The 27118-nt window shown below is 36.2% G+C and overlaps 1 protein-coding gene across 1 annotated transcript; it reads right to left on the bottom strand.

Moving 5' to 3' along the window:
• Positions 1 to 1501: 1501 nt before the first annotated feature.
• Positions 1502 to 27075, bottom strand: Lrrd1 (leucine rich repeats and death domain containing 1). The gene is made up of 8 exons (XM_026413051.2): positions 27010 to 27075; positions 26733 to 26842; positions 26322 to 26681; positions 20382 to 22305; positions 10125 to 10323; positions 5484 to 5645; positions 2315 to 2432; positions 1502 to 1685 (listed from the first exon to the last, which is right to left on the bottom strand). The coding sequence occupies exons 1-8, from the start codon at positions 27073 to 27075 to the stop codon at positions 1502 to 1504; spliced, it is 3123 nt and encodes a 1040-aa protein (XP_026268836.2).
• Between the last annotated feature and the right edge of the window lie 43 nt (positions 27076 to 27118).

Raw genomic sequence — 27118 nt, forward strand, 5'->3', positions numbered from 1 at the left:
TTATATGCATGTACAAATATGGCATAATTTGAGAAGAAAGTGACCATAACACTAAGAGCAACCAAGATATCTTTATTACGGCAGTGTCTGATTGACTGGAGGAAAAGAGAAGAGAGAGAGAGAGAGGGGAGAGAGGAGAGAGACCAAGAGAAGGGGGCCCGGCAGGAGAGAGTTTTTATAGCCAAAATCTAATGGGGTCTCTGGGTCTGCAAGCTGCTTTTTTGGCGTACAGTGATTGGATTATACATTAGTTGCTAAGGGTGTCATCTTCTGCTTTCAGGCAGACCAGGCAGGGGCTAGATGTGGGTTTCTGTTGCACCAGACGGGTGGGGGTCGACTGTTCAGCCTTGAGTGGGGCTGAGTGTTCAGACTTGAGGCAAACAAGCGATAAGGAACTAGACAGATGGGGGTTGAGTGTTCAGGCTACCCTGTAGCTAACATTTGTTTAGCCTGCTCTGCAACTAAAATAATTAATCCCACTATTATTATAATGCACCAATAAAAATTATTTTTAAAGAGTACGGTTAGCTTCAGATGTGGCTGAATTGGGGGCCGAAAAGTATAATCAATGTTTTATCTCCCTATGAAGCTCTTGAAACACTGTTATGTTTTGGAAATGAGGTGACTACCCCCCCCCCCAAAAAAAAAAAAACCTCAGGCTAGAAGAAAAATAATTAAATTATGAGACTTTTCACCTAATCAGTGGATTAATCCATTTGAATGGATTATTGGGTGGGAATTGCAGGCTGGTGGAATATGGCTGGAGGAAGTAAGTCACTGGAGAGTCGCCTTTGGGATTATATATTCTGTCCCTGGCTTCTTCCTGTCCCTTTCCGGCTCTCTCACTCTCTCACAGTGCTTCCTGGTTGCCATGAACTGAGCAGCTCTTCTCCACCACATCCTCCTGATGTGTGGTGCTCTGCCTCTCCTTGGGCCCAGAGCATTGGCTGAGACCTCTCCAATGATAAGCCCAAATAAACTTTTATTCCTCACAGCAACAAAAAACTGACAGACACACTACCACAAGCTGTGTTTGATACACCAAGACTCCATCTGTCTTCGTCTGTTGCCTTGCACCTGCACATTCAACTAAAGAGGATTCTTGGCCCTAAAGCCAACTTTTGTTTAATGAAGCAATCTTATTCCTAGTGAAGCAAAGGGGCGGGCAATGTATTCATTGCCATTTTTAAGCCAGCATCTGAAAAGAAACTTCTGTGCTTTCTAAATTCAATGGAAGTTACTAATATCCTTATTACCTATAAGTCTTGCATTGTATGAAAACAATTATATAATAATTTTAATGGAATTATATGCCACTCTGGCAACAGAACAAGTATGTAAAACATTATCTGTAATTATTTTATTAAGACAACATTAGAGTGGTAGTCATAAACTATAGTACCTTAAGAATGCATGAAAAGAAACATGACACGCAAATATGATAAAATGAAGTAAGATGGCTCAAAAATCCAGTTTTCAACTTTTATTATAGGTCCACTGATTAGAATTTAATTGCACATGTAAAAAGATTTAAAGCTGTTATTTTGTCCATAATGTCATATGCTCCTATCATATTTAGTCCCCGAACTAGTTGGTCTCTTAAAGCAGCAGTAGTTAGCGATAAGTTATTTTCTGTTTTCCATTTCACAAATGCTTGGTAGGCTCTTTCATTTAATGGAATGAAGCTGAAAAAAATTAAAGTAACAATTATTTTAATTACCAATTAAGAACATTGTTTTAAATGACAGCTATTCAAATCAATTTACCAGATGAAAGTGAATCTAAAATTAATTGAGGAAGACAGACTACATGAAGGTTTAGTACAGAGTTGGCATTTAGAAAGTGAATGTTAGCCCCATATTATGTCTTGCTTTCTTATAATAAGTCAACAATTTACATTTAATTCTCAAGATCTCAAAATAATAATTGTCAATTTTTCTTCACTATAAATTAGTACAATACTATACCACATGCTTTATAGCTGGAACTCACTTAATCCTCATGACTGTGCTCTTAGGTAACTGCATCTATTTTACCAGTTTAGAAACTGTAGCACAGAGAAATTAAAGGATTTGCCCAAAGTCACGAAGCCATCTGGGATTAAAAGCCAAGCAGTTTGTCCTCAGGACCCTTGTTCTTAATTACACTATAGGCCTCCCAACATGGATCACAAATGCATAATAAACTAAAATCAATCTCTTACAGCAAATTAGAGTTTATGTTATAATAAAAGTTTCAAAACCATGTGACATCAATATCACATAAATCAGAATATGAGACTAAACATGTACCAAATGTTGTCAATCATACATACCTCTTTGTAGGAATATTATTTTCTGATTTTACCAGGTTTAGTTTTTGACACAAAAATTCAAAACTTGTTTCAGTAATATTGTTGGCAACTATCTTGAATGTCTTCTCTAAGATTTTCTCTATATTTGAATATAAAAGAAAAATAAGCTATTTCTTTGGAAAAATACAATCTATTTTGAGTTATATTTACTTATTTTCTGTGCTTCTATGAAATGTATCCAAAAATAAAAAATTAAGATACAGATCTAAAATGTACTGAAATTTGAACCATCTATTCTATTCTAAAATCTGAAAAATCCTACAACTTAAAATGCTTGTTTAAAGGATATTATAAGCAACTTCAAAGTGATTTTTTTTATTTTTTATTTTTGGTGGTACTGGGGGTTGAGCTGAGGGCCTCGTGCATACAAGGCAAGCACTCTACCAGCTGAACTATCTCCTCAGCCCAACTTCAAATGACTTCTGTGTATTTTAATTCTTTCAGGATTTTAAATGAATTTGACTCCTTGCTTCAATTCTGACTCTTTTTTATGCGCTTATGTATGAACCACACATCTTGAGAAACAAAGATCATATCTGCTATAAATATGGAATATACATATACATGTATATATGTATACATATATATGCATACACCAAATATGTATATATGTGTGCCTATGTGTGTGTGTAAAACAATGTTCTTAATTAGTAATTAAAATAATTGTTACTTTAATTTTTTTCAGCCTCATTCCATTAAATGAAAGAGCCTACCAAGCATTTGTGAAATGGAAATCAACATATTCACATCACTTATTTAGTAAATGTTGGCTTAAATATTAGTGTTTTTAGTTGTTGGTTTTTTTTTTAAGTTTCCAACTACTTTGAACTAGATTCATTTTTTTTGTTGATCACTGTACTATGAGAACTTTCAAGAACTAGAGCCAGGTGCAGTGGCATATACCTATAATCCCAGGAACTCAAGAGGCTGAGCCAGGAAGATCTCAAGTTTGAGGCCAGCCATGGACAACTTAGTGAAAACCTGCTTCAAAAATAAATAAATGAAAAGATAAATAAAAAGGAAAATGGGGGCCGGGCTTATGGTTCAGTGGTAGAGCACTGGCCTAGTATGTGTGAGGCACTGGGTTTGATTCTCAGCACCACATATAAATAAATAAAGTGATGAGTATGCTTGCACAGGCTCCTGATTATGTAGGCAAGGTATATGACAAAATGATTTGAGGGACAGTGTCAAATATTCAAATTCCCCAAATCTGGATCAATTGACAACTAAAAAAAAATTTAAAATTAAAGAAAAGGAAAAAGGACTAGAGGATCTAGCTCAGTAGTACAGCACTCTGGGTCAATCCCCAGGACAAAAAAAAAAAAGAGAGAGAGAGATTTCCCAGCCCCTATAATTATGTCAAATATGCTGTATTTTTAAAAATTATATATATAACTACTAATCCCTCAGGGTAGGTTTTATTCTAATAATATAAGAGAAAATTCCAGTACCCTGAGTAAAAATTTCAAAAAGGAACTGACTCCATGATTGATTAATTGCAAAATAAATATATATCTCATTCTGACTTCCTATCCTTGCTGTGTGCCAATCCTGCAGTATGAAGGCTCTCTGAGAACAGAGAAAGGAGATGAATGTTGGGGGTTCTCTTGTTTTTTGCTGACTTTTGCTCAAAAGCCATTGCTTATGGACTATTGCATTATCTGCATAAAGAGTAGATTGATTCTTCCTCAAGAATTTGAGAAATGGAATATTAGCAAGGAATATTTCAATCATGTAACTTGAAAGCCATTCTCTAAAGTATGATACAAAATAGAAATACATTATGGATCCTTGGAAACCCTGAGCCTTTATTTTATTTTAATAGCATCAGCATAAAATGACTCCTTTTTTATAATATTAATTAGCACAATCACCCTGCACAGCAAGTTAAAGACAGCTACTGTGACTTTTAATTTTGTCACTTGGATTTCTTCCATCAATTAGGTCTAAGTCTTGCAAAAGCTTCTGAATAGTAAGCCATGTACAAGAATGTAAAAGGTGGCATAAAAAGGATTATACCTTTTTAGGAACTATCTCTCTAGATGATAAGTATGCTTGTACAGGCTCCTGATTATGTAGGCAAGGTAGCTGACAAAATGATTTGGGGGACAGTGTCAAACATTCAAATTCCCCAAATCTGGATCAATAGTTATTGGTCTATAACAGTAAACTGGAGGACCAAAATCTGAATTGACTCTAAGGGGTGATAATGAGTCACAAAGTCAGAGAGTCCTAAGGAAAAGCCTAACTGTCAGGAACCTAACCACAGGGAGAGAACTGGACAGTGAAGCTTCCTTCCCAGGGATTTGGAGAAACCAGCTCCATCTGGTCCAATGAGAGGGTGTTTAAGTCAGGCCTGGTGGCGCAGGCCTGTAATCCCAGCAGCTTGGGAGGCTGAGGGAAGGAGTTGTTCAAGCCAGCCTTAGGAATGGCGAGGCACTAAGCAACTCAGTGAGACCCTGTCTCTAAATAAAATACAAAATAGGGCTGGGGATGTGGCTCAGTGGTTGAGTGCTCCTGATTTAAAGGATATGGATTTACTCTTGGAGATAATTAGAAAATACAATGGAGTGCTCCAGGACAGTGGGGATGAAGACTGTTCAAGTGGACCCCACACCAACTGACTGCAATGGAAATGATCTGTGGACTTCCTTCAAAGCAAATATGTCTTTTAGAACAACTATCTGGTAAAAACAGATCAGAAATAAAGAAGTCCATATATGGATTCTCTGAGTATGGCCACAACCATAATGAAAAACCTACTGAAGGGCATTAAGGTGAATGGATAAGTAACTGCCCACGCCCTTAATAATATCACCATTTCTAATTAACACTGCTCCCAGGGAGGGAAGTTAAGGAAAAAAATAGGGATATAAGGAAAAAAAGAAAATCAACATTTTTATACCTTATGTTATTTTTACCCCATATGGATGTCCCTGTTCAAAGGCATGATGTATATGGGCCTGGATTAAATAATCTAAATTTTTAAAATAAGCTCCTAAACTTCAAAAAATGATAAATATGCTAATGTCTTTGCCAGATTGATAGTCTCCAAAGTAGGCTATCTTTTAATTTATAGATAATACCAGAAAATTACTTACAAGAAAATCAATCACTCATCACTTACCATCTCTTTCATCTGCCCTCTGTAGATAGCTTGCAATAGTATGCAACTGTTTCCCTTTACAGATTTCCATGGGAGGTCTCATCAAAGGATTGTCATCAAAATTTATCTCCTCCAGGGAAAGAAGACTACAAATGGCACTGGGCAGATCTGTCAGATTATTTCCTAGTTAAATAAAAAGTATAATTAATTATACCTTTATGTAAATTAAAACTATGGAGACAAATAACAACTATGTGTGAAGAATCTATTGTCTTGGCAAGTCTAAGAGGACTCTCACAGTGCTTGTAAGTTGTGAGTTCTTACTTATGTCCATGTGCTACAAGTGAAAAGGAGGGAGTATAGAAACAGCAGTGATGCCTTTTTCTTCTGTGGGTGGTAAAATGGTCAGGAGTCCTTCCAAGGTAGTAAAGGACTTTATAGAGTAAGTATGTTGGTAATTTTTAAAATAAGCCTTTTATTTAGAATAATTTTAGATTTGCAGAAAAGCTATATAGTAGTGAGTTCCTATATACTCCTCATTATTTTAATTTCTTCTACCATTATTTCGTATTACCATGTTACATCTATCCAATCTAAAAAAATCAATACTGGTGCATTACTATTAATTAAATTCCAGACTTTTTGGATATATTAGTTTTTCCATCCATGGCCTTTTTTTCCAGAATCCATTCCAGGATACCACATTGCGTATATTTATGTCTTTCTAGTCCCTCTGCTTTGTGACAGTTTTTCAGTATTTTTTTTTTATGACTTAACAGATTTGAGGAGTACTGGTAAGGAAATTCGTAGAAGGTTCTATAGTTAGAATTTTCTGATAAATTTCTCATGACTAGACAGCATTTGGGGTTTGGGAAAGAATACCAAAAAAGTGAAGTAACCTCATCACATTGTATCAGGGGTACCTGATTTCCACATGACATCACTAACCTCTGTCATTGGCTAACATAGTATGTACTGAGTTTCTCCAATGTAATGTTATGATTTATTTTTCCTTTCCATACTCTACTTTTTGAAGATGAGTCATTAAGGATTGACCATCCTCAACAGGGCAAAGGTATTAAGTTCCACCTCCCTGAATAAAATTTTCAATACCACCTTAATTCAGTATAAAACTCACAAAAAAGTAAAACTATAGTAACACAGAATTCATAATCACTTAGAAGACATAAAGTTTGCCTTTATATTATTTATATATTTTAAATATATATTATTTATAAGTATAAATTTTAAAACCTGTTTCCTTTTAGTGAAGAATGGTATTTAGAAATCAAGATGTGGGAGTCATATGGTATGTGTACATAGAATTTTATAAGAAACTACCAGTTTTTCGGAGTGATTATATCATTTTGAATTCCTACCATCAATATATCAGTTGCATACTCCATATTTTGACAGCTCTTGGTATTGTCAAGTTTTGTTTTTAGCTATTCTAATAGCAATATTTCATTATAATTTGCACTTCTCTAACACTAATGAAATTGAGAATATTTTCTTGTGTATATTTTCCATTCATCTATATTGTTCATTATATACTGGTTCAAAATTTATACCAATTTTTTTGAATTGTTTGCCTTAATTTCAAATTATTATTATTTTTTTTTTAAAGAGAGAGTGAGAGAGAGAGGGGGACAGAGAGAGAGAGAGAATTTTAACATTTATTTTTTCTTAGTTCTCGGCGGACACAACATCTTTGTTGGTATGTGGTGCTGAGGATCGAACCCGGGCCGCACGCATGCCAGGCGAGCGCGCTACCGCTGAGCCACATCCCCAGCCCCTCAAATTATTTTTAAAAATTTATTCAGCAAATATTTTCTTTCAATCTGTAGCTTTTCATTCTCTTCATAATACCTTTTGAAGAGCAGAGGTTTCTAATTTACTAAAATCCAACATATGAATTCTTTTTATTTATATATGATGATTTTTTTTTCATTGCTGGCAATTGAACTCACGGCCAGGCAAACACGCTCTACCACTAAACTACATCCCCAGCTACATCCCCTGCTGTAGATTGTGTTTGTTTGTTTTTTTTAATATATAACATTATTTTATTTATTTGTTTTTATGTGGTGCTGAGGATCGAACCCAGTTCCTTGCACGTGCTAGGCGAGCACTCTACCACTGAGCCATAACCCCAGCCCCTGTAGATTGTGTTTTTAATGTTGTAGCTAAAAAAGCTTTGCCAAGGTTACAAAGATTTTTCTTCTGTTTTCATCTGGATGTTTTGTAGTTTTAGATTTTACATTTAGGTCTGTGATTCATTTTGAGTTAATCTTTTTTTATGGTGCATGGTATGGATGAGTTTTTTTGTGGTTGGTTTTTGTTTTATTTTCTTTAGGATTTTGGACACATATTTTTTAGCACTATTTGTGGAAAATATTGTTCTTTCTCCATTGAATTACTTTTATGCATTTAAAAAATCAATTCAACACATATGTGTGGGTCTCTTTCTATACTGTGTTCTGCTCCATCAATATTTACCTCAAATATTGTCATGTCAATACCACACCATATTCACTAATATTGCTTTGCATAAGTCTTGAAATCACATTATGTGAGTCATTTATTTTGTTTTTCAAAATTGTTTCAGATATTTTAGTTTCTTTGACTAGACATGGGTTTTAATATTTTTTAATTCTGATGGAGACTGAGAGCTGATCAAACTTGCAGAAAAAGAAACACTACTCCTTCCTATTCTCTCTTGATGCTGTCCTAACTAAAAAGCCTCCAGAGTACTGTGCTTCCAATTGATAATTCTCCAATAGGCCAGAGAGTTCTGGAGGATTTTTGTTTTTGTATTTTTTTGTTTGTTTGTTTCTCATGACGAAATAGCAGGTGAATGGAGTTTGTCCTACACTTGGACAAAATAGAGAAACTCCCTAAAATACAATAAAATGTTGTCATAATACAAATGAAGAAAACCTCAATGCAGGATTTAATTATTGAGACTCATTACAAGTTGCTGTGAACGAAATGGTTATGAAATGCCCCAATGCATAGCTGGATAGCTAGCTTTCTCTGGAAGTTCTGAGTCTCCAGGAGACCAATGTCAGTTTCATTACATCGGACTACATATTGGTGCACCACGAGTAGGGTACTCTACTACTAGTACTGTTCGGCAAAAATACAAGCATTGTTTTTCATATGGAAATCCTCTAAATTTAATAAGGTGTGGAGCACTGTTTGTAAAAGCTATGTATGTCCAACTAAAAGACATAATCTCATACTCAGCTGTTCACGTGATTAGCTGGTACAACCACAATGGAAATCAATTTGTTGAAATCTGATAAAGTTGAAGATGTACATATGCTCAGATTCAGCCATTCTAGTTATAACTTTATGCCCTAGAGACACTGGTGCAGTTTATACTGAGAAAATGTACAAGAATGTTTGTAAAAGCAAACAAATTGGAAATAACTTAGTTGTCTACCACATGAAAATGGATTGTTATATAAACATTCAATTGGATACTACACAGCATAGAAGGAATCTTATATATGTTAACATAGATTCATTTTAAAAATACAGTGAATGTGGGCTGGGGTTGTGGCTCAGCGATAGAGCACTTGCCTAGAATGTGGGTTCGATCTTCAGCACCACATAAAAATAAATAAATTAATTAAATAAACATATTATGTCCAACTACAACTAAAACAATAAATATTAAAAAAAGGAATATAATGAATGTAAAATTCAAGTTACAGAGTGATCTATATAGTAACAATTTAATAAGATTTAAAAATTCAATAAGATACCACTTTTTAAAAAAATATTTTTTAGTTGCCAATGACATTTATTTTATTTATTTAAATGCAGTGCTGAGAGTGCCTCACACATGGTAGGCAAGCGCTCTACTACTGAGCCACCACTCCAGCCCCAGGTACCACTTTTTTGATGGAGAAATGTTAGTATAAAAATATGGCTGAAAAAAGATACACACCAATTTCAGTGTAATAGTTACTTATCATTTAGAAGAAGCACAAAAAAGTGTCAACTCTATGTCATAACAATAAAAATGTCTCAAATATTCTACATTGTTAATATTACAAAATGTTAGCATCCTGTATCTGGGAATATACATAAAAATTTATTATTTTCTGAAAGTCTGAAATATTCCATAATAAAAATTGTTAAGAAAACTATCAACCTAGTTATTCCTTATACTTTGGAAAATGTTTTCTGATATCTTTAGAGTGAATGATATGCTTTTTATTCTATGTCTTCTTAATTTTAGTTTATAATATAAACTATTATATTGTATTGTTTTATATTATAGGGTTCAGGTGTGAGAGTAGGGAGCCAGCCGAGAAGGAAATGATGAGAAAGTGATGAACTAAGGGTTGTGTAGGTGTGTGTGTAGAGGGAGGGATGAAGTCAGGTTCAGAAAAAGAATACTGAATGATTGGGTATAAGCAGAGAAGACAAAACAGAAATGCAAAATGCCTTCACCTTCCCCAACTGGATTATAAGCTCATTGAAGACAAGAACTGAATCTTATACTTTGCTCTAATTTCTGTAGGGAGGCTAGCCATCTCCCTACACTGGGTACTTAATGTGTTATGTTGCCTGTCGTTCTGTTTTTTGTTAGCAAAATGTATAACTTGGACATTAACATTCTACTTATTGATTATGACTGACACTTACCTTTCATGTTTAGTTGCTTGAGATCTTTTAACGATAAAAAAGATGGTGGAAGAGAACTTATTTGATTGTTGTTAGCGTATAAAGTAACCAGACTTCTCAATTCCCCTATACTTTTTGGAATCTCTCTGATCGCATTATTTGAGATATCAAGTTTTTTAAGTTGAGTTATATTAGACAGTTCATCTGGAAGTCTTGTTAACTGTAACAGATTAAACAATTATGGTTCATTAATCCATAAAGATTTGTATGACAAACGTTTTCTAAAAATCAAATGCAAGGAGCGAGTTTTATTTTTTTGTTTTGTCTTAGAAAGGGGATATTTTCATTCTGTCACAGATTCTTTGTGACTCCCCCTCCTAGCTAAAAATCCAAAAGATAGTGTGAGATATCCAAGTACCTCCGTAATCTGACCAAAGCTACCAATTCAACCCTGGCTAACCACCTTCTTCACTCTCCCAACTTTCAGTGTTCATTGCCTCCCAGTCCCTTCTTCTCTTCCTAAATCTGACCATGCTTTGGACTCTTTTCTTCCTGAAGTCTGTCTCAACTACTCTGTTTCACATTTGATCTCTTTAATCCTTACTTTCATCATCTCCACTGTTTACTAGTCCCTTGTATGTTTTCCTTAGATCCTTAAATGACATGAAAGGCATGCTTCATACTTTTTGTGTGTGTATGTTTCCAAGCACAATGCATTTTCAGTAAATGTTCAATAACAGAGTCACATAGCTAGCATTATGGCCCAGATAAAATTTCCTGTACGAAAAGTGTTGTGAAATAACAGTATATATTGAGATACTGATAAAACAAAGAAGCAAATATGCATATTTAGAAAGAATAAGGACATTGTGAATGCTTTTGTTCTATAGGTAAATAAAAGAATTTTGAATATGTAGATCCCTCATAGATACCTGAAAAATGAGGTTCGTAATAAATATTGTGCTAAATGCACTTCCACATATGGAAGTATTCGTCTAAGGCACACTCACTGACTTTAAAAAGATTAAATTTTGCTCCAGGGAACAAAACATATACATGTGAAACAATCAGGCAACAAATAGTCCAGTGCTAAAAATAAAGAGTACAAGCAATAACAGGTATATGAACATTTAGAGACGGCAAATCAGTATAAATTAGAGAATTAAAGGAAAGCTTCAGGTAAAAGATGAAACTTGAATAGCCTCTTAAGAATGGAGGCTGGGGATATAGCTCAGTTGGTAGAGTGCTTGCCTCAAGGCCCTGGGTTCAATCCCCAGCACCACAAAAGAATGAATAGGATTGAAGTTACAGGACAGTTAAAGCAATACAAATATTATGCATAAAAATGGCAAGTGAGCTTAGGAGGTGGCACTTGTCTGTAATCCCAGTGGGTTCAGAGCCAGCCTCAGCAAAAGCAAGGCACTAAGCAACTCGGTGAGATCCTGTCTCTAAATAAAATACTAAATAGATCTGGGGATGTGGCTCAGTGGTACCCCTGAGTTCAATCCCCAATACCCATCCCTCCCCACAAAAAAAGGCAAGTGAGAAGTTGATCCGTAAGGAGATGTAATGGGAAGCAGAGGAAGATACATTTGGATAAAGAGCACTGAAACAGGCTATTGCAAGACTTGTTGGCTAGCCTATGAAGAAGAGGCTAGATCATCATAGGTAGAAATTCCTTCAAATAAAGATTCTTTAACTACTTGTTTAATATTTATTAGAGGAAGTGTCTGAGAACTATGTGAGGATAGAACTACTGTTAAAAGATTCCTGTTGGGCATCCTTATCTTAGCAAAATAAAAGCCCTTTGATTAACCTGAGACATCTTCATTAGATGATTCTTAAAGAGATCATTTGTTAGATAAATTAATCTTTTGGGCATTTGATAACTCAAGGGGGTTATCAAAATGATATTTTCAACCACATAGGATATTCTTATTGAGGAGTTTTTGTTATATATATATATATATATAAATTACAAGAAATATGTATATATTCTTTTTTTTTTCCTATCTGGAAATCTTTGAAGTGATGTTGCAAAGATGTGGACTGGTGCCTTTGGCAACCACACACTTTAAGTAGGCATCCTGGATTCCTAAAAGGCAGTTATCATACATTAAGAAAAGTTCTCTGGAATGAAGTCTGATAGTTTCCACAAGGCCTGCTAACAAGGAGATTGTGTCAGAGAAGGTAGCCAGGAGGCTTCTGGTGTAATCGAAGCATGAAGCAAGTGATAACCTCTGGCCAGGATAGAGTCAGTGGCAAGGAAATTGGAAAGCATGGGACTAGAGCATGGGTCAAGGCAGCACCAGCTAGATATGGGGTTGTGTGCAGGTAAATGACAGCCTGTGTGGTGAGATTAAGGAATTAGTAGAAAAGAGAATTTTTAGGACACAACCTTGGAGAAACAAGTAAGATCCAGGAGGAAAGAGTGAGAGGATTATAAATTACTCAAAGGAATTAGCAGATGATTAGCAGATATTCATTCCATTTTAAAGGTCCTGAGCTACATCCCCCGCTTATTTACTTATATATTTATTTATTTTTCAGAAAAAGTACTTGGAACTAGGGTTTTTAGGAACAGACTTTGGGGAAATCTTGATTTGTATAATCATACAGAATTAACAATAGCAGAAAATTGCTGTGGTTACTGAGATCTTAAAGTATATCAGTAAACTTTTGATTTTAAAAAGTATTTCCAGGGCTAGAAGTACAGCTCAGTGGTAGAGGAATGCTCAGATTGCACAATGCTCTGGGTTCAATCCCCCACTGCCCTCCATCAAAAAAAATATTTCCATAAAATTTACTCTTCAAATATAAGTAAAATGAAATGCTAAACTATAAAAACATGTCCTAAAAATTCTTCAGGGAAATCTTCCTAAGGGAACAGTCAAGTTGAATCAACATATGCCAGTAGTTTTATTATGATAGAATGTGCAATGATTTTTTTTTTTTTTAAATTTTCTCCACTTTAAAGGTTTTCAACAGTCTGGGGCTGGGGCTCAGTGGGGAGCACTTGCCTAGCATGCATGAGGCACTACATAAAAATAAAGAAATAAAATAAAGGCATTTTGTATATCTACAATTACAAAAAAAAAAAAATTTAAGATTTTCAACAGGACAAACAGGTGTGACTCAGCACTAATCCATCCGGCTGAAACAACTGGTCAGCCCTTCTGATCCTACGGAGGTAAATGCCAACTGAGCCTTCATAGGTAGTGGCCACAGTTTTGAAACGGGGCTTGGGAGAGACAGTAAGGACCCACCCGTTGCATTGGTCAGCCGGCAAAGGGAAACGAACTGTTGCCATTTGCAAGAGATACCACCATGGCAGAGAACTGACGTCACCAGACTGCGGCGGAGGAGATAACTTCATTGAAACCTGCGGCTACAGGTATGTAATCCCCTAGCCTTCCCTCTCCACACATCGGGGAAACCATAAGGGCCCCTCCCAGCTCTCCCATGAGCGCGATAGCCAGACCGAGGGAATCAGAAGTGGCGCAGGACACAAATCCCGGCTACCGCTCCCACCAGTGCTGACAACTGAGGTCTCTTGCACCAGCTACCAGGGGTGTGGCTACCGGGGGCGTGGCTACCGGAGGGCAAGTAAAATTCGCTGAGGATTCTCAGCCCCAAGCTCTACAAACTTAGGGTCTGAGGGAAGGGCAAACAGGGAGAGTGTGCCCAGTCGTTCATGAAAACAGGGCTTCCGGGAGCAGCAGACCTGGCGTGTACCCAGTATTGTGGTGAGCGGCACCCGTGAGAGGGGCCTGGCTAGAGGAAAAGTGGGGAAGTGACTAGACACAAGAGGAGGCCCTAGGCACTCAGGATTGGAGACTCGCTGAATCTGGGAGGAGGAGCTGCTGCACAGTGATTGGTTCCCGCGTATTGACAGGAGAAACTTGGCCTGGTGGGCACAGCGCCACCTACTGGAAGAGAAGTTAATCAAACTCTAAGACTGCATTTATTAGTTTTTTTGGGTTTTTTTTTTTAATTTGGGGTTTTTTTTTCATTTTCATTTTTTTCTTGTTGTTTTTTAATTTTTTTAAAAAAATTTTTAAAATTTTTTTCTTCTAATTTTAATTTTTATTATTATTATTATTTTTCAAAAAAAATTTTTTTTTTATTTCCTATTTTTTTCTTCTTTTGTCTTTAAATTTCTTTTCAATTTTCTTATTCCCCCTTCCTTGAATTCTACCTGCTTACTCTCATTTTCTTTAGTGACTTCTTCCCTTCGCTTCTAATACCTTTCCTCCCAAGCATCAAATAAATTTATAGGAGTAAACAGTAACTCAGCAGTCAAACAGAACAAGACGTAACATGAGCAGCATGAAAAAGCAAGGAAGAAAAGGAGTACAAACAATGCAGGACAGCCTAAATATGCAGGAGGACCTAGAGTCATCGGGAAAATGGTCATATAAAGAACTCAAGGAACACCTTAGACAGATGGAATGGAACCTTAAAGAGGATATGAGACAGCAAATTCAAACAGTGAAAGAACACATTGAAAACGAATTACATAAACAGATAAAAGAAGAAGTTAAGCATCTTTATCAGGAGATAGAGATTATAAAAAAAATCAAACAATAATTATAGAAATGAAGGAAACTAAAAAACCAAATTAAAAACTCAAATGAGAGTATCACTAACAGAGTGGAGCAAGTAGAAGCCAGAACATCAGATAATGAAGACAAAATATATCATCTTGAAAAGAGTCTAGCCAACTCAGAAGGGCAGGTAAAAAATCATGAGAAAAACATCCAAGAGATATGGGATAACATAAAAAAAGCAAACTTACGAGTCATTGGGATAGAGGAAGGTACAGAGATTCAAACCAAGGGAATGAGTAACCTGCTGAATGAAATAATTACAGAAAACTTTCCAGAAATAAAAAAGAAAACGGATATACAAATTGTAGATGCATACAGGACACCAAGCATACAAAATCACAGTAGACCAATGCCAAGACACATTGTTGTGAAGATATCCAATATACAGAACAAAGAGAAAATATTAAAAGCTACAAGAGAAAGGAGGCAGGTTACATTCAGGGGTAAACCAATAAGGTTAACAACGGATTTTTCATCACAGACACTGAAAGCAAGAAGGTCATGGAACAATGTATTTCAAACACTGAAAGACAATGGATGCCAACCAAGAATTCTGTATCCAACAAAATTAAGCTTCAGGTATGACAACGAAATAAAAATCTTTCATGATAAACAAAAGTTAAAAGAATTTGCAGCCAGAAAACCAGCATTGCAAAGCATCTTGAGCAAAACACTACACGAGGAAGAAATGAAAAACAATAACCAAAACCATCAGTGGGAAGTGCCTCAGTAAAGACAGAGGGCAGGGGGAAAGATAATCATGGAGAAACAAACTAAATTAAAAAAAATGATAAATAATCAAACATGGCTGGAAGTACAAACCATATATCAATAGTAACTCTAAATGTTAATGGCTTAAACTCTCCAATAATGCGACATAGGCTGGTATCATGGATTAAAAAAACAAATCCAACAATATGCTGCCTCCAGGAGACATATCTGATTGGAAAAGACACACACAGGCTGAAGGTGAAAGGATGGGAAAAAATATACCACGCACACGGTCCTCGTAAGCAAGCAGGGGTGGCCATCCTCATATCGAATAAAATCGACTTCAAGACTAAGTTAATCAAAAGGGATAAGGAAGGACATTATATACTGTTAAAAGGAACAATTCACCAACAAGACATAACAATTATCAATATTTATGCACCAAATAATGGTGCTGCGACATTGATAAAACAAATTCTCCTCAAGTTCAAGAATCAAATAGACCACAACACAATATTTATGGGTGACTTCAACACACCTCTCTCACCATTGGACAGATCCTCCAAACAAAAGTTGAATAAACAAACTATAGAACTCAATACCACAATCAATAACCTAGACTTAACTGACATATATAGATTATATCAACCATCATCAAATGGATATACTTTTTTCTCAGAAGCACATGGATCCTTCTCAAAAATAGAGAATATTATGCCATAGGGCAACCCTCAGTAAATATAAAGGGGTGGAGATAATACCATGCATTTTATCTGATCATAATGGAATGAAACTGGAAATCAATGATAAAAGAAGGAAGGAAAAATCCTACATCACATGGAAAATGAGCAATATGTTACTGAATGATCAATGGGTTACAGAAGATATAAAGGAGGAAATAAAAAAATTCTTAGAGATAAATGAAAATACAGACACAACATATCGGAATCTATGGGACATAATGAAAGCACAATGAAAGAGGGAAATTCATCGCCTGGAGGTCATTCTTCAAAAAAAGAAAAAAACAACAAATAAATGAGCTCACACTTCATCTCAAAGCCCTAGAAAAGGAAGAGCAAAACAACAGCAAATGTAGCAGAAGGCAAGAAATAATTAAAATCAGAGCAGAAATCAATGAAATTGAAACAAAAGAAACTATTGAAAAAATTAACAAAACTAAAAGTTGGTTCTTCGAAAAAATAAATAAGATCAACAGACCTTTAGCCATGCTAACGAAGAGAAGAAGAGAGAGAACTCAAATTACTAACATACGGGATGAAAAAGGCAATATCACAACAGATGCTACGGAAATACAGAAGATAATTAGAAATTATTTTGAAAACCTATATTCCAATAAAATAGAAGATAGTGAAGACATCGATGAATTTCTTAAGTCATATGATTTGCCCAGACTGAGTCAGGAGGATACACACAATTTGAACAGACCAATATCAATGGATGAAATTGAAGAAGCAATCAAAAGACTACCAACCAAGAAAAGCCCTGGACCGGATGGGTATACAGCGGGGTTTTACAAAACCTTTAAAGAAGAATTAATACTAATACTTTTCAAGTTATTTCAGGAAATAGAAAAAGAGGGAGCTCTTCCAAATTCATTCTATGAGGCCAACATCACCCTGATTCTGAAACCAGACAAAGACACCTCAAAGAAAGAAAACTACAGACCAATATCTCTAATGAACCTAGATGCAAAAATCCTCAATAAAATTCTGGCGAATCAAATACAAAAACACATCAAAAAATTTGTGCACCATGATCAAGTAGGATTCATCCCTGGGATGCAAGGATGGTTCAATATACAGAAATCAATAAATGTTATTCACCACATCAATAGACTTAAAGATAAGAACCATATGATCATCTCGATAGACACAGAAAAAGCATTCGACAAAGTACAGCATCCCTTTATGTTCAAAACATTAGAAAAACTAGGGATAACAGGAACTTACCTCGACATTGTAAAAGCTATCTATGCTAAGCCTCCCGCTAGCATCATTCTGAATGGAGAAAAATTGAAGGCATTCCCTCTAAAATCTGGAACAAGACAGGATGCCCTCTATCACCACTTCTATTCAATATACTTCTCGAAATACTGGCCAGAGCAATTAGACAGTCGAAAGAAATTAAAGGCATAAAAATAGGAAAAGAAGAACTTAAATTATCACTATTTGTGGCTGACATGATTCTATACCTAGAAGACCCAAAAGGCTCTACAAAGAAACTACTAGAACTAATAAATGAATTCAGCAAAGTGGCAGGACAAAATCAACACGCATAAATCAAAGGCATTTCTGTATATCAGTGACAAAACTTCTGAAATGGAAATGAGGAAAAACACTCCACTCACAATATCCTCAAAAAAATAAAATACTTGGGAATCAACCTAACAAAAGAGGTGAAAGATTTATACAATGAAAACTACAGAACCCTAAAGAGAGAAGTAGAAGAAGATCTTAGAAGATGGAAAAATATACCCTGTTCATGGATAGGCAGAACTAACATTATCAAAATGGCGATATTACCAAAAGTTCTTTATAGGTTTAATGCAATGCCAATCAAAATCCCAATGGCATTTCTTGAAGAAATAGATAAAGCAATCATGAAATTCATATGGAAAAATAAAAGACCCAGAATAGCAACAACAATGCTAAGCAGGAAGTGTGAATCAGGCAGTATAGCGATACCAGATTTCAAACTATATTACAGAGCAATAGTGACAAAAACAACATGGTACTGGTACCAAAACAGGCGGGTGGACCAATGGTACAGAATAGAGGACACAGAGACTAATCCACAAAGCTACAACTATCTTATATTTGATAAAGGGGCTAAAAGCATGCAATGGAGGAAGGATAGCATCTTCAACAAATGGTGTTGGGAAAACTGGAAATCCATATATATGCAACAAAATGAAACTGAATCCCTTTCTCTCACCATGCACAAAAGTTAACTCAAAATGGATCAAAGAGCTTGATATCAAATCAGAGACTCTGTGTCTGATAGAAGAAAAAGTTGGCTCCAATCTACATATTGTGGGGCTGGGCTCCAAATTCCTTAATAGGACACCCATAGCACAAGAGTTAATAACAAGAATCAACAAATGGGACTTACTTCAACTAAAAAGTTTTTTCTCAGCAAGAGAAACAATAAGAGAGGTAAATAGGGAGCCTACATCATGGGAACAAATGTTTACTCCTCACACTTCAGATAGAGCCCTAATATCCAGAGTATACAAAGAACTCAAAAAATTAAACAATAAGATAACAAATAACCCAATCAACAAATGGGCCAAGGACCTGAACAGACACTTCTCAGAGGAGGACATACAATCAATCAATAATTACATGAAAAAATGCTCACCATCTCTAGCAGTCAGAGAAATGCAAATCAAAACCACCCTAAGATACCATCTCACTCCAGTAAGATTGGCAGCCATTATGAAGTCAAACAACAACAAGTGCTGGCGAGGATGTGGAGAAAAGGGTACACTTGTACATTGCTGGGGGGACTGCAAATTGGTGCGGCCAATACGGAAAGCAGTATGGAGATTCCTGGGAAAGCTGGGAATGGAACCACCATTTGACCCAGCTATTGCCCTTCTCGGACTACTCCCTGAAGACCTTAAAAGAGCATACTACAGGGATACTGCCACATCTATGTTCATAGCAGCACAATTCACAATAGGTAGACTGTGGAACCAACCCAGATGCCCTTCAATAGATGAATGGATAAAAAAAATGTGGCATTTATACACCATGGAGTATTACGCAGCACTAAAAAATGACAAAATCATGGAATTTGCAGGGAAATGGATGGCACTAGAGCAGATTATGCTTAGTGAAGCTAGCCAATCCCTAAAAAACAAATACCAAATGTCTTCTTTGATATAATGAGAGCAACTATGAACAGAGTAGGGAGGAAGAGCAGGAAGAAAAGATTAACATTAAACAGAGACATGAGATGGGAGGGAAAGGGAGAGAAAAGGGAAATTGCATGGAAATGAAGAAAGACCCTCATTGCTATACAAAATTACATATAAGAGGTTGTGAGGAGAATGGGAAAATAAACAAGGAGAGAAATGAATTACAGTAGATGGGGTAGAGAGAGAAGATGTGAGGGAAGCGGAGGGGGATAGGAAAGTTAGCAGAATACAACAGTTACTAATAGGGCATTATGTAAAATTGTGGATGTGTAACCGACATGATTCTGCAATCTGCATTTGGGGTAAAAATTGGGAGTTCATAACCCACTTCAATCGAATATATGAAATATGATATGTCAAGAGCTTTGTAATGTTGTGAACAACCAATAAAAAAATAAATAAAATAAAATAAAAATATTTTCAACAGTATTTATATGACATCTATAATTTTAAAGCTTATTTTACAGTAAACTGAAATAAAAATAAATCTGCAAAATTGTCAGCATTAATTGTTGCACATTGCATTTTTTAAAATATTATTTTTAGTAATGAACACAACATTTTTAAGAATATTTTTTTTAAGTTGTTGATGGGCCTTTATTTTATGTGGTGCTGAGAATTAAACCCAGTGCTTCACAAATGCTAGGCAAGCGCGCTACCACTGAACCACCACCGCAGCCCACAACATTTTTATTTATTGATTTTTATGTGATGCTGAGGATCAAACCCAGTTTCTCATACGTGCGAGGCAAGCACTCCACCACTGAGCCACAACCCCAGCCCTGCACACTGCATTTTAATGAAATATTTTCCTATAAAGTGATTGTGTTGAGAAGTATAAGCCATGTTTTGGTGGGGATTGGATGGACTCTATTCTTAAAAAAATAAAGCATTTTGACTCCGTTTAAAACACATGCATATGAATATACATGTATATGAAAATACATTACACCTTAGATTCTGATCCCTTCTAGTCCCTCTTGCCCCACAAAGTTGAAAATACCAGTTTCTTACCTTTTTCCCATTGATCTGACTTATATTTAGCTCTTCCAGTGATTGAAGTTGGCACAATTCGATAGGAAAATATACAAACTGATTGCTTGAGAAGTTTAATTTCTGGATTCTTTTTAAATTACATATCTCTGAAGGTATTGTCTGTAAATGGTTTTCTGAAAGATCAAGTACTTCCAAATTTTTTAACGTACACAGTTCTCTGGGGAAAGTTTCAAAGGTATTAGAGCATAAAATAAGTATGTGGAGTGATACCATATTGGAAATAGATGATGGAATTTTCCCTATTTGGTTTTTACCAAGATCCAGGTAATTGAGATTAATAAGAGAACATAAGTACTCAGAAAATGTGAGGAGTTTGTTTTCATTAAATTCCAAATGACGCAGTTGTTTACTGAAAGATATATCCATGGGTATTTCTGAAATAGAATTTCCATTACAACTCAAATAATAAAGTAACTCTAGTGCACAGAGTCCTGCTGGAAAATATGTTATTTTGTTATAACTCAATTCAACCTTAGTAATTTTTTTACAGTTTTTTACTTCAATGGGAACATGTGTGATTATATTTCTTGAAAATTCCAGGCTATGTAAATTATTAAGATGAAAGATACCTTCAGTTATTTTTACTATATTATTTCTGTTTACATGGAGTATTTTTAAATATTTAAGCTTATGGATGTTCTTAGGAAGTTCTGTTAATTGATTATCATTAAGACTAAGGCATTCCAACAACACACAGCAGGAAATTTTCTCTGGCATATTTTTCAGTAAATTGTTATCAAGTACAAGAATCCTCAGTTCCCTGAAGTTCTCAATTTTGTGTGAAATATCTTCCAATTTATTGTCAGCCAGCTGGAGTTCTTTTATTTTGCGTAATTGAAAAATTTCTACTGCCAAAAAGGTAAGTTTATTGTGAGCTAATAAAAGTTTTTCTAAATTTTTAAGTTCCCTAATTTCTTTTGGCAAACTGCCTATTAGGTTTCCAGTAAGATTTAGTGAAATTAATTTTGGAAGAAAACATAGAGCTTTAGGAAATATTGTTAATTTATTATATTCCAGATTGAGCACCCTCATGTTTTGCAAACTAGGCAGAGTGTCTGGTATATGTCTTAACTTATTTTTACCCAAATTTAAAATTTCTAAGTTTTTAAGATTTTCTAAACCAGAAGAAGGAAAATTATCAATGTAATTGTTATTTAAAAGGAGTTGCCTTAAATTCCCAAGTTGTGAAATTTCTTTAGGTATTTGTGATATTTGATTATGACTGACGTTTAATAATCTTAAATTATAAAGTAGCTGAATTTCAGGTGGGAGTGATGATAACGCATTTTCTTGCATGGACAGAATTTCAAGGCCTAGCATGTCACCTGAGCCTGCCACTTGAAAAGTTTTTATTTGGTTTTTGTCTAAGTACAGATATTTTACATATTTGATTTTTAAAATGTTCTTAGGGAATTCTTGTAAACCCTTGGCCTCAAGGTTAAGCGTAAAGTCATCTGACTTAAGGTCAGATGACTGATTTTCTTCTGGGACTTGTGAACTAATTTTTTCTGCTTTTTCACGTGATTGGAAGTGAACGAAAACCTGATAGTCGGAAATTGTCTCAGTTACGGGTTGTGATGAACTTTGTGAAGTTGCTGGTTTTGACAGTAGGCCGGCATCACTAGTTCTTGTTTGAGAAAATTCCAATTTTTTTTGTTCTTCATTTCTGTTAGTCTTGCTTTCAGAGGAAGAACCTGACTGTAATGTATTTTCTATAGGATATGTTTCATAAATCTGGTTGAAAGGTTTCCAGTAGTAAGAAGCTTCATTTAACTCATCTGATGTTTTGTTAATAAATTGAGGCTGCTCTGCTGACTGCCTTGATGGATTAAAGATATCTTCTACTTCTGCTGAAGTGTCCTCCTCTTCAGACATCTTATTGCTGGTATGTTTTGTACCAATTCAAGATTATAACTATAATTTTCAGATCTTTTTCTTTGAACCTACAAAACAAGTGTTGATATTAAAATAAGAGGTATAATAAATGTCAAAATTACAAATGATTTGTAACACAACTATTTCATTTCACAGGAATAATTTAATAAATATAAAATACATTCATAACAAACTATTTTATATATGATTCCTGGTTAAAGATGGTTTATTGATTGTATAAGTTTTATCACATATTACTTTGGTTTTTTTTTTTTGGTACCAAGGATTGAACCCAGAGTTGGTGAACCACTGAGCTACATCCCTGGCCCTTTTTATTTTTTTATATTGAGACAGGGTGTTGCTTTGTTGCTTAGGCCCTCACTAAGTTGGTGAGGCTGGCCTTGAACTTGTGATCCTCCCTAGCTATCACGTTACTCTTGAAATCACATTAAAATTATAGATAAAGAATGAAAAAGATCAAAGAAAATAACAAGGAGACATAAAGCACTGAGAGAATTTAGCATATTTTTGAAAGAAAAGGGAGGGCCTGTGGCTTTAGCTCAGTGGTAGAGCGCCTGCCTCACATGTGTGAGGAACTGGGTTCCTAAGCATAAATAAATAAAGATATCTATCTACAACTAAAAAAATATTAAGAAAGAAAGAAAAGGGATACCTAGTGGCCTACTGTGTTGCATGTAGAAACTACCATTCACATGGTGAACATGAGGTTTGCATGTGGTACTAACAAATTCAAATGTTATGGCAATTTTCCAATGGGTGGAAGTAAAACGTCTTAAGGACGTTTGTAGGAATCCCTTTATGCCTTGGCATGGTAGTTACTTCCTATATTTATAACTTTTGCAGTAACAGAACTATTAGTATGACTATTTACCTTCTCAGTTCTCCCATATTCTTGTAAGCAACTCTCTATATTAAATCCTATCTATTAAACTGGTATGGTTTTAATATTTCAAAAAGTCTCCCAGAGCGCAGGGGTTGTGGCTCCGTGGTAGAATGCTTACCTAGCATGCACAAGGCACTGGGTTCAATCCTCAGCATCATATAAAAATAAAATAAAGATTTTATGTCTACCTAAACTAAAAAATAAATAAATAAATATATATATATATATATATATATATATATATATATATATATATATTTAATGTCTCCCAGAGAATACAAAAAGGGAATGTTTTTCCAGGTTTTTTAATGAGGTGGTAGTAATCTTGGTATCAGCACCTAAAAAGGACCATATGAAAAAGGCAATTTTATTCAAGCACAAAAATGCAAAAATTCTAATCATTAAAAAACTGTTCTACATATTACAAATCTAGTAATATATAAAAAGGCTGATATTTCATGACAAACTTGAATTTTTCCCAGAAATGCAAGATTGCATTTTAACATTAGAAAATGAGTGTAATTTGCCACATTAAGAGATTAAAGGAGAAACTGTGGGTGTAGCTCAGTGGCAGAGCATGTGCTTATTAACATGCATGAAGCCTTGGGTTCAATACCACATCAAAACAAACAAAAAAGAAATTAAAAGAGAAGGACCATATAATATAACAATATATGCAGAAGCACTTGATAAATTACATTTTCTTTTTTTAAAATTTTTTTTTAATATTTATTTTTTAGTTCTTGGCGAACATAACTTCTTTGTATGTGGTGCTGAGGATCGAACCCAGGCTGCACGCCTGCCAGGCAAGCACTATACCGCTTGAGCTACATCCCCAGCCTGATAAATTACATTTTCATTATTTTAAAGAAAATTTATAGCAAACTAGGAATAGGTAGAAATTTCCTTAATCTACTAAAAAACATCCATTAAAATTCTGTAATAAACATTATACTCAAGGTGAAACTCTGAAAACATTTCTTTTTTTCTTTTTTAAATATTTTTTAGTTATTAATGGACCTTTATTTTATTATTTATTTATAGGCGGTGCTGAGAATTGAACCCAATGCCTCACGTATGCAGGCAAGTGCTCTACCACTGAGCCACAACCAGAACCCTGAAAGCTTTTCTTTGAGCTTTGAACCACCAAAAAGTTGCTCTCATAATTCTAGTCCACATTGTACCAGTGGCATAAGGCAAGAATAAAGGGTCTAAGGTTTATACAAGAAGAAATAAAATTGTCATTAGTCACAGATAAAATAGAAAATCCAATAGATACAGATAAATTTTTAGAATCAGTAAAAACATTAAGTAATGTTGCTAAATACAAAGTAAATACAAGTCAATTTCCTTTTTATTAAAAAATCTTTAGTTGTAGATAGACATAATATCTTTATTATTACGTGGTGCTGAGAATTGAACCCAGTGCCTCACATGTGAGAGGCAAGTGCTCCACCACTGAGCTATAACCCCAATTTTATACTAGCAAAAGGGAGTTAGGAAATGAAAGTTCAAAAAGGCACTATTTACAATCAACAAGAAATATCAAATACCCAGGAATATATTGAAAAACCAGCCTCTACCTCAGAGCAAAGCCTGTCCAAGGAAGGGGGCGTGATCCTTGTCCTTGGAAAGACACGGAAAATTGGAAGAGAGTCAAGAGATTAGATTTTTTGTTCCATTGGCCCAAGTTAGGTTATATACCCAACCCTGAACCAATGACTGGTTCTGGAAACTAGAATAATGCTGTCATTTTAGATAGTGCTATATGGCTCATCCTAGAGCCTGGGCTAGCATTTGCTTCCCCTAAATCACAGGAGCTCTATAGGGGAGATAAAGCAATCCAAAGGAAGATCAGATGCTGGAGAGGCAAATAGGATGTCCTCTTCTTAAACCCTTAGCCACTTCTTAGAGATAAATATTGGTGAATATTACCCATATACCTTTTTTCTGGGATAAAATTGAGACTTTAATATGTAGCAATCATTGTCCAATAAGGCAGCCACACGTGGTTATTTCAATTGAAATTAATTAAAAGTTAAATAAAATTACAATTCAACTCCTCAATCACACCAATCATATTCCAAGTGCTCTATAGCTACAAGTGGTGAGTGACTCCTTTTTGAGCAGTGTGGATATATATCTAACATTTCCATCATTATAGACTATATGTAGGCATTAACATGCACTGATTTGAAAACATCATTTGAAAAACTTTGTGGCAGAAAAATACTCCATTGAAAGAGGTGCCATCAATTAGCCATTTCCGTAGAAGCATTTAAAAAGGCTGCACAGCTAAATAACATTCTGGAAATGTACATGAGAAAGTCTTAATCTGTTAATTCTCACAAGTTTCAAAGAGTCTCATTTATCTGCGTGTGGTGGTGCTGGCCTGTAATCCCAGTGGCTCCAGAGTCCCCCCCCCCCAAAAAAAAAGAATATCATTCAAAAAACCAATATTGCCAATACGGTAGGAAACTCGATCTAAACTCTGTTTTAACAAATATTAGTATAAGTTATGAAAGGTTAATAAAATAGGTACTTGTCACTCCGTTTTTCTATATGCTTAACAAAACACTGGTGAAATCTTAATAAGTGTTTGCTAATCTTGTTCCCAGAATGAGCTGTCCCCAACTGCCAAACTACAAAATGTAACTTCTCTCCCTGCCCTCTCCAAGGAAAGTATATAAGCTCTGCTTAAGCTGTTCTCAGGGCTCTATCTCTCTTTGCTAAAGTGAGCTCTGAGCCCCAGCATGCTGGTCTCCAAATAAACCCTCCCTTCTGCTGTTGCATAAGACAGTCTCTTGTGGTCTCTTCCTCTGAGTTGGACCCTTACAGTTAAATAAAGACCCTATGAAATTTATTGCTTATCCTAAAGACATGGTCATTCAGGGAGCCACAGACTTTTTCACATTGTGCAGCATCAGCAAATTGTTTCCTAGGTGTGTGTGTGTGGGAAGGCCACTTAATAGAGGGGCGGGGTGCTGAATGCAAACACGTGAGAAGAGGTGCCCAGAAGCATGAAGAGGGGAGTGAGTGTTGGAGGAGCTGGGAGAAAGCAGAGAACCTAGGTGGGGGGTCCCAGGAGGGAGGAAGTAAGTGGCAGTGCTGGGCCTCACCTGGGGCTCCTTCGCTGGGTCCGCAGGGGGCGCGTGTGGCAGAGGGTCCGGCGATGGCAGCAATGGCTGAGGCGGCTGCCCTGCCCAGACACTGGCTCGGGCCCTGGCTCCCACAGCCCAGACCCAGAGAGGCCGGGCCGGGGTTCAGCCGCACCCTCTGCGCGTTTGTGAGCTGGCCCTGGGTCACTTGAGGATGGCCGCCGGGAGGCGCGGGGGCCCTCATTTAGTTCCCCAGGAAGGAGGTGCGCCGGCTGCCAGTCGCCGGTGGCGGACCCCAAAGGCGCGTCAGAGTCCTCAGTTTGTTGACTGGAATCTCCCCGGAGACTCACAGCCCGCCCAGAAGAGGCCGATTTAGTCAGTCTGAAGGGTAGCCGGGGCAGCAGGTTCTAAGGAGCAGCCAGGACGCACGACCTTGCTCGGTCCTCAGGGTCCCGGGTTAAGCCACCCGAGCACGGCTTCGTGGGATTCGTCGCTGTCCCAGGTGCTTCAGGGGACGTTATCTTCCTGCCTGATGGCGGAGTCTGCGAACATGATTAACAGCAGGCGGTGCAGGCACAGTGAAAATGACACCTAGTGACGCAGGACCCAGCTTTGCACTCTGCAGCCGAACCTCACGGAGTCCACCCTCCTTTCTGTTGGTTACTTGGGAGTCACTCTTCAGGCACAATCAGGCTTCCAAACCACAAACCCGCCTGAGGGCGAGCCGTCTGGGCGCAGGAATGACCGAGCACGCTCCTCTCGGGGAGGTGAACATCGTGCGGTGATTTAAAAGGCATCCCTGAAACCTCGACGGTCTG

The sequence above is a fragment of the Urocitellus parryii genome, chromosome 3 (genome assembly GCF_045843805.1).
Source record: "Urocitellus parryii isolate mUroPar1 chromosome 3, mUroPar1.hap1, whole genome shotgun sequence".
NCBI lineage: Eukaryota > Metazoa > Chordata > Mammalia > Rodentia > Sciuridae > Urocitellus > Urocitellus parryii.

What these genes read in the sequence shown, in the direction of transcription:
- Lrrd1 (XM_026413051.2), bottom strand. Translation starts at nt 27,075, where the DNA reads ATGTTCACCTCCCCGAGAGGAGCGTGCTCGGTCATTCCTGCGCCCAGA. An exon ending in GTCAGATCAATGGGAAAAAG is followed by an intron (nt 10,324 to 20,381) that starts GTAAGAAACTGG and finishes AATCTGTTACAG; the next exon opens with TTAACAAGACTTCCAGATGA. An exon ending in CAAGCAACTAAACATGAAAG is followed by an intron (nt 5,646 to 10,124) that starts GTAAGTGTCAGT and finishes TTATTTAACTAG; the next exon opens with GAAATAATCTGACAGATCTG.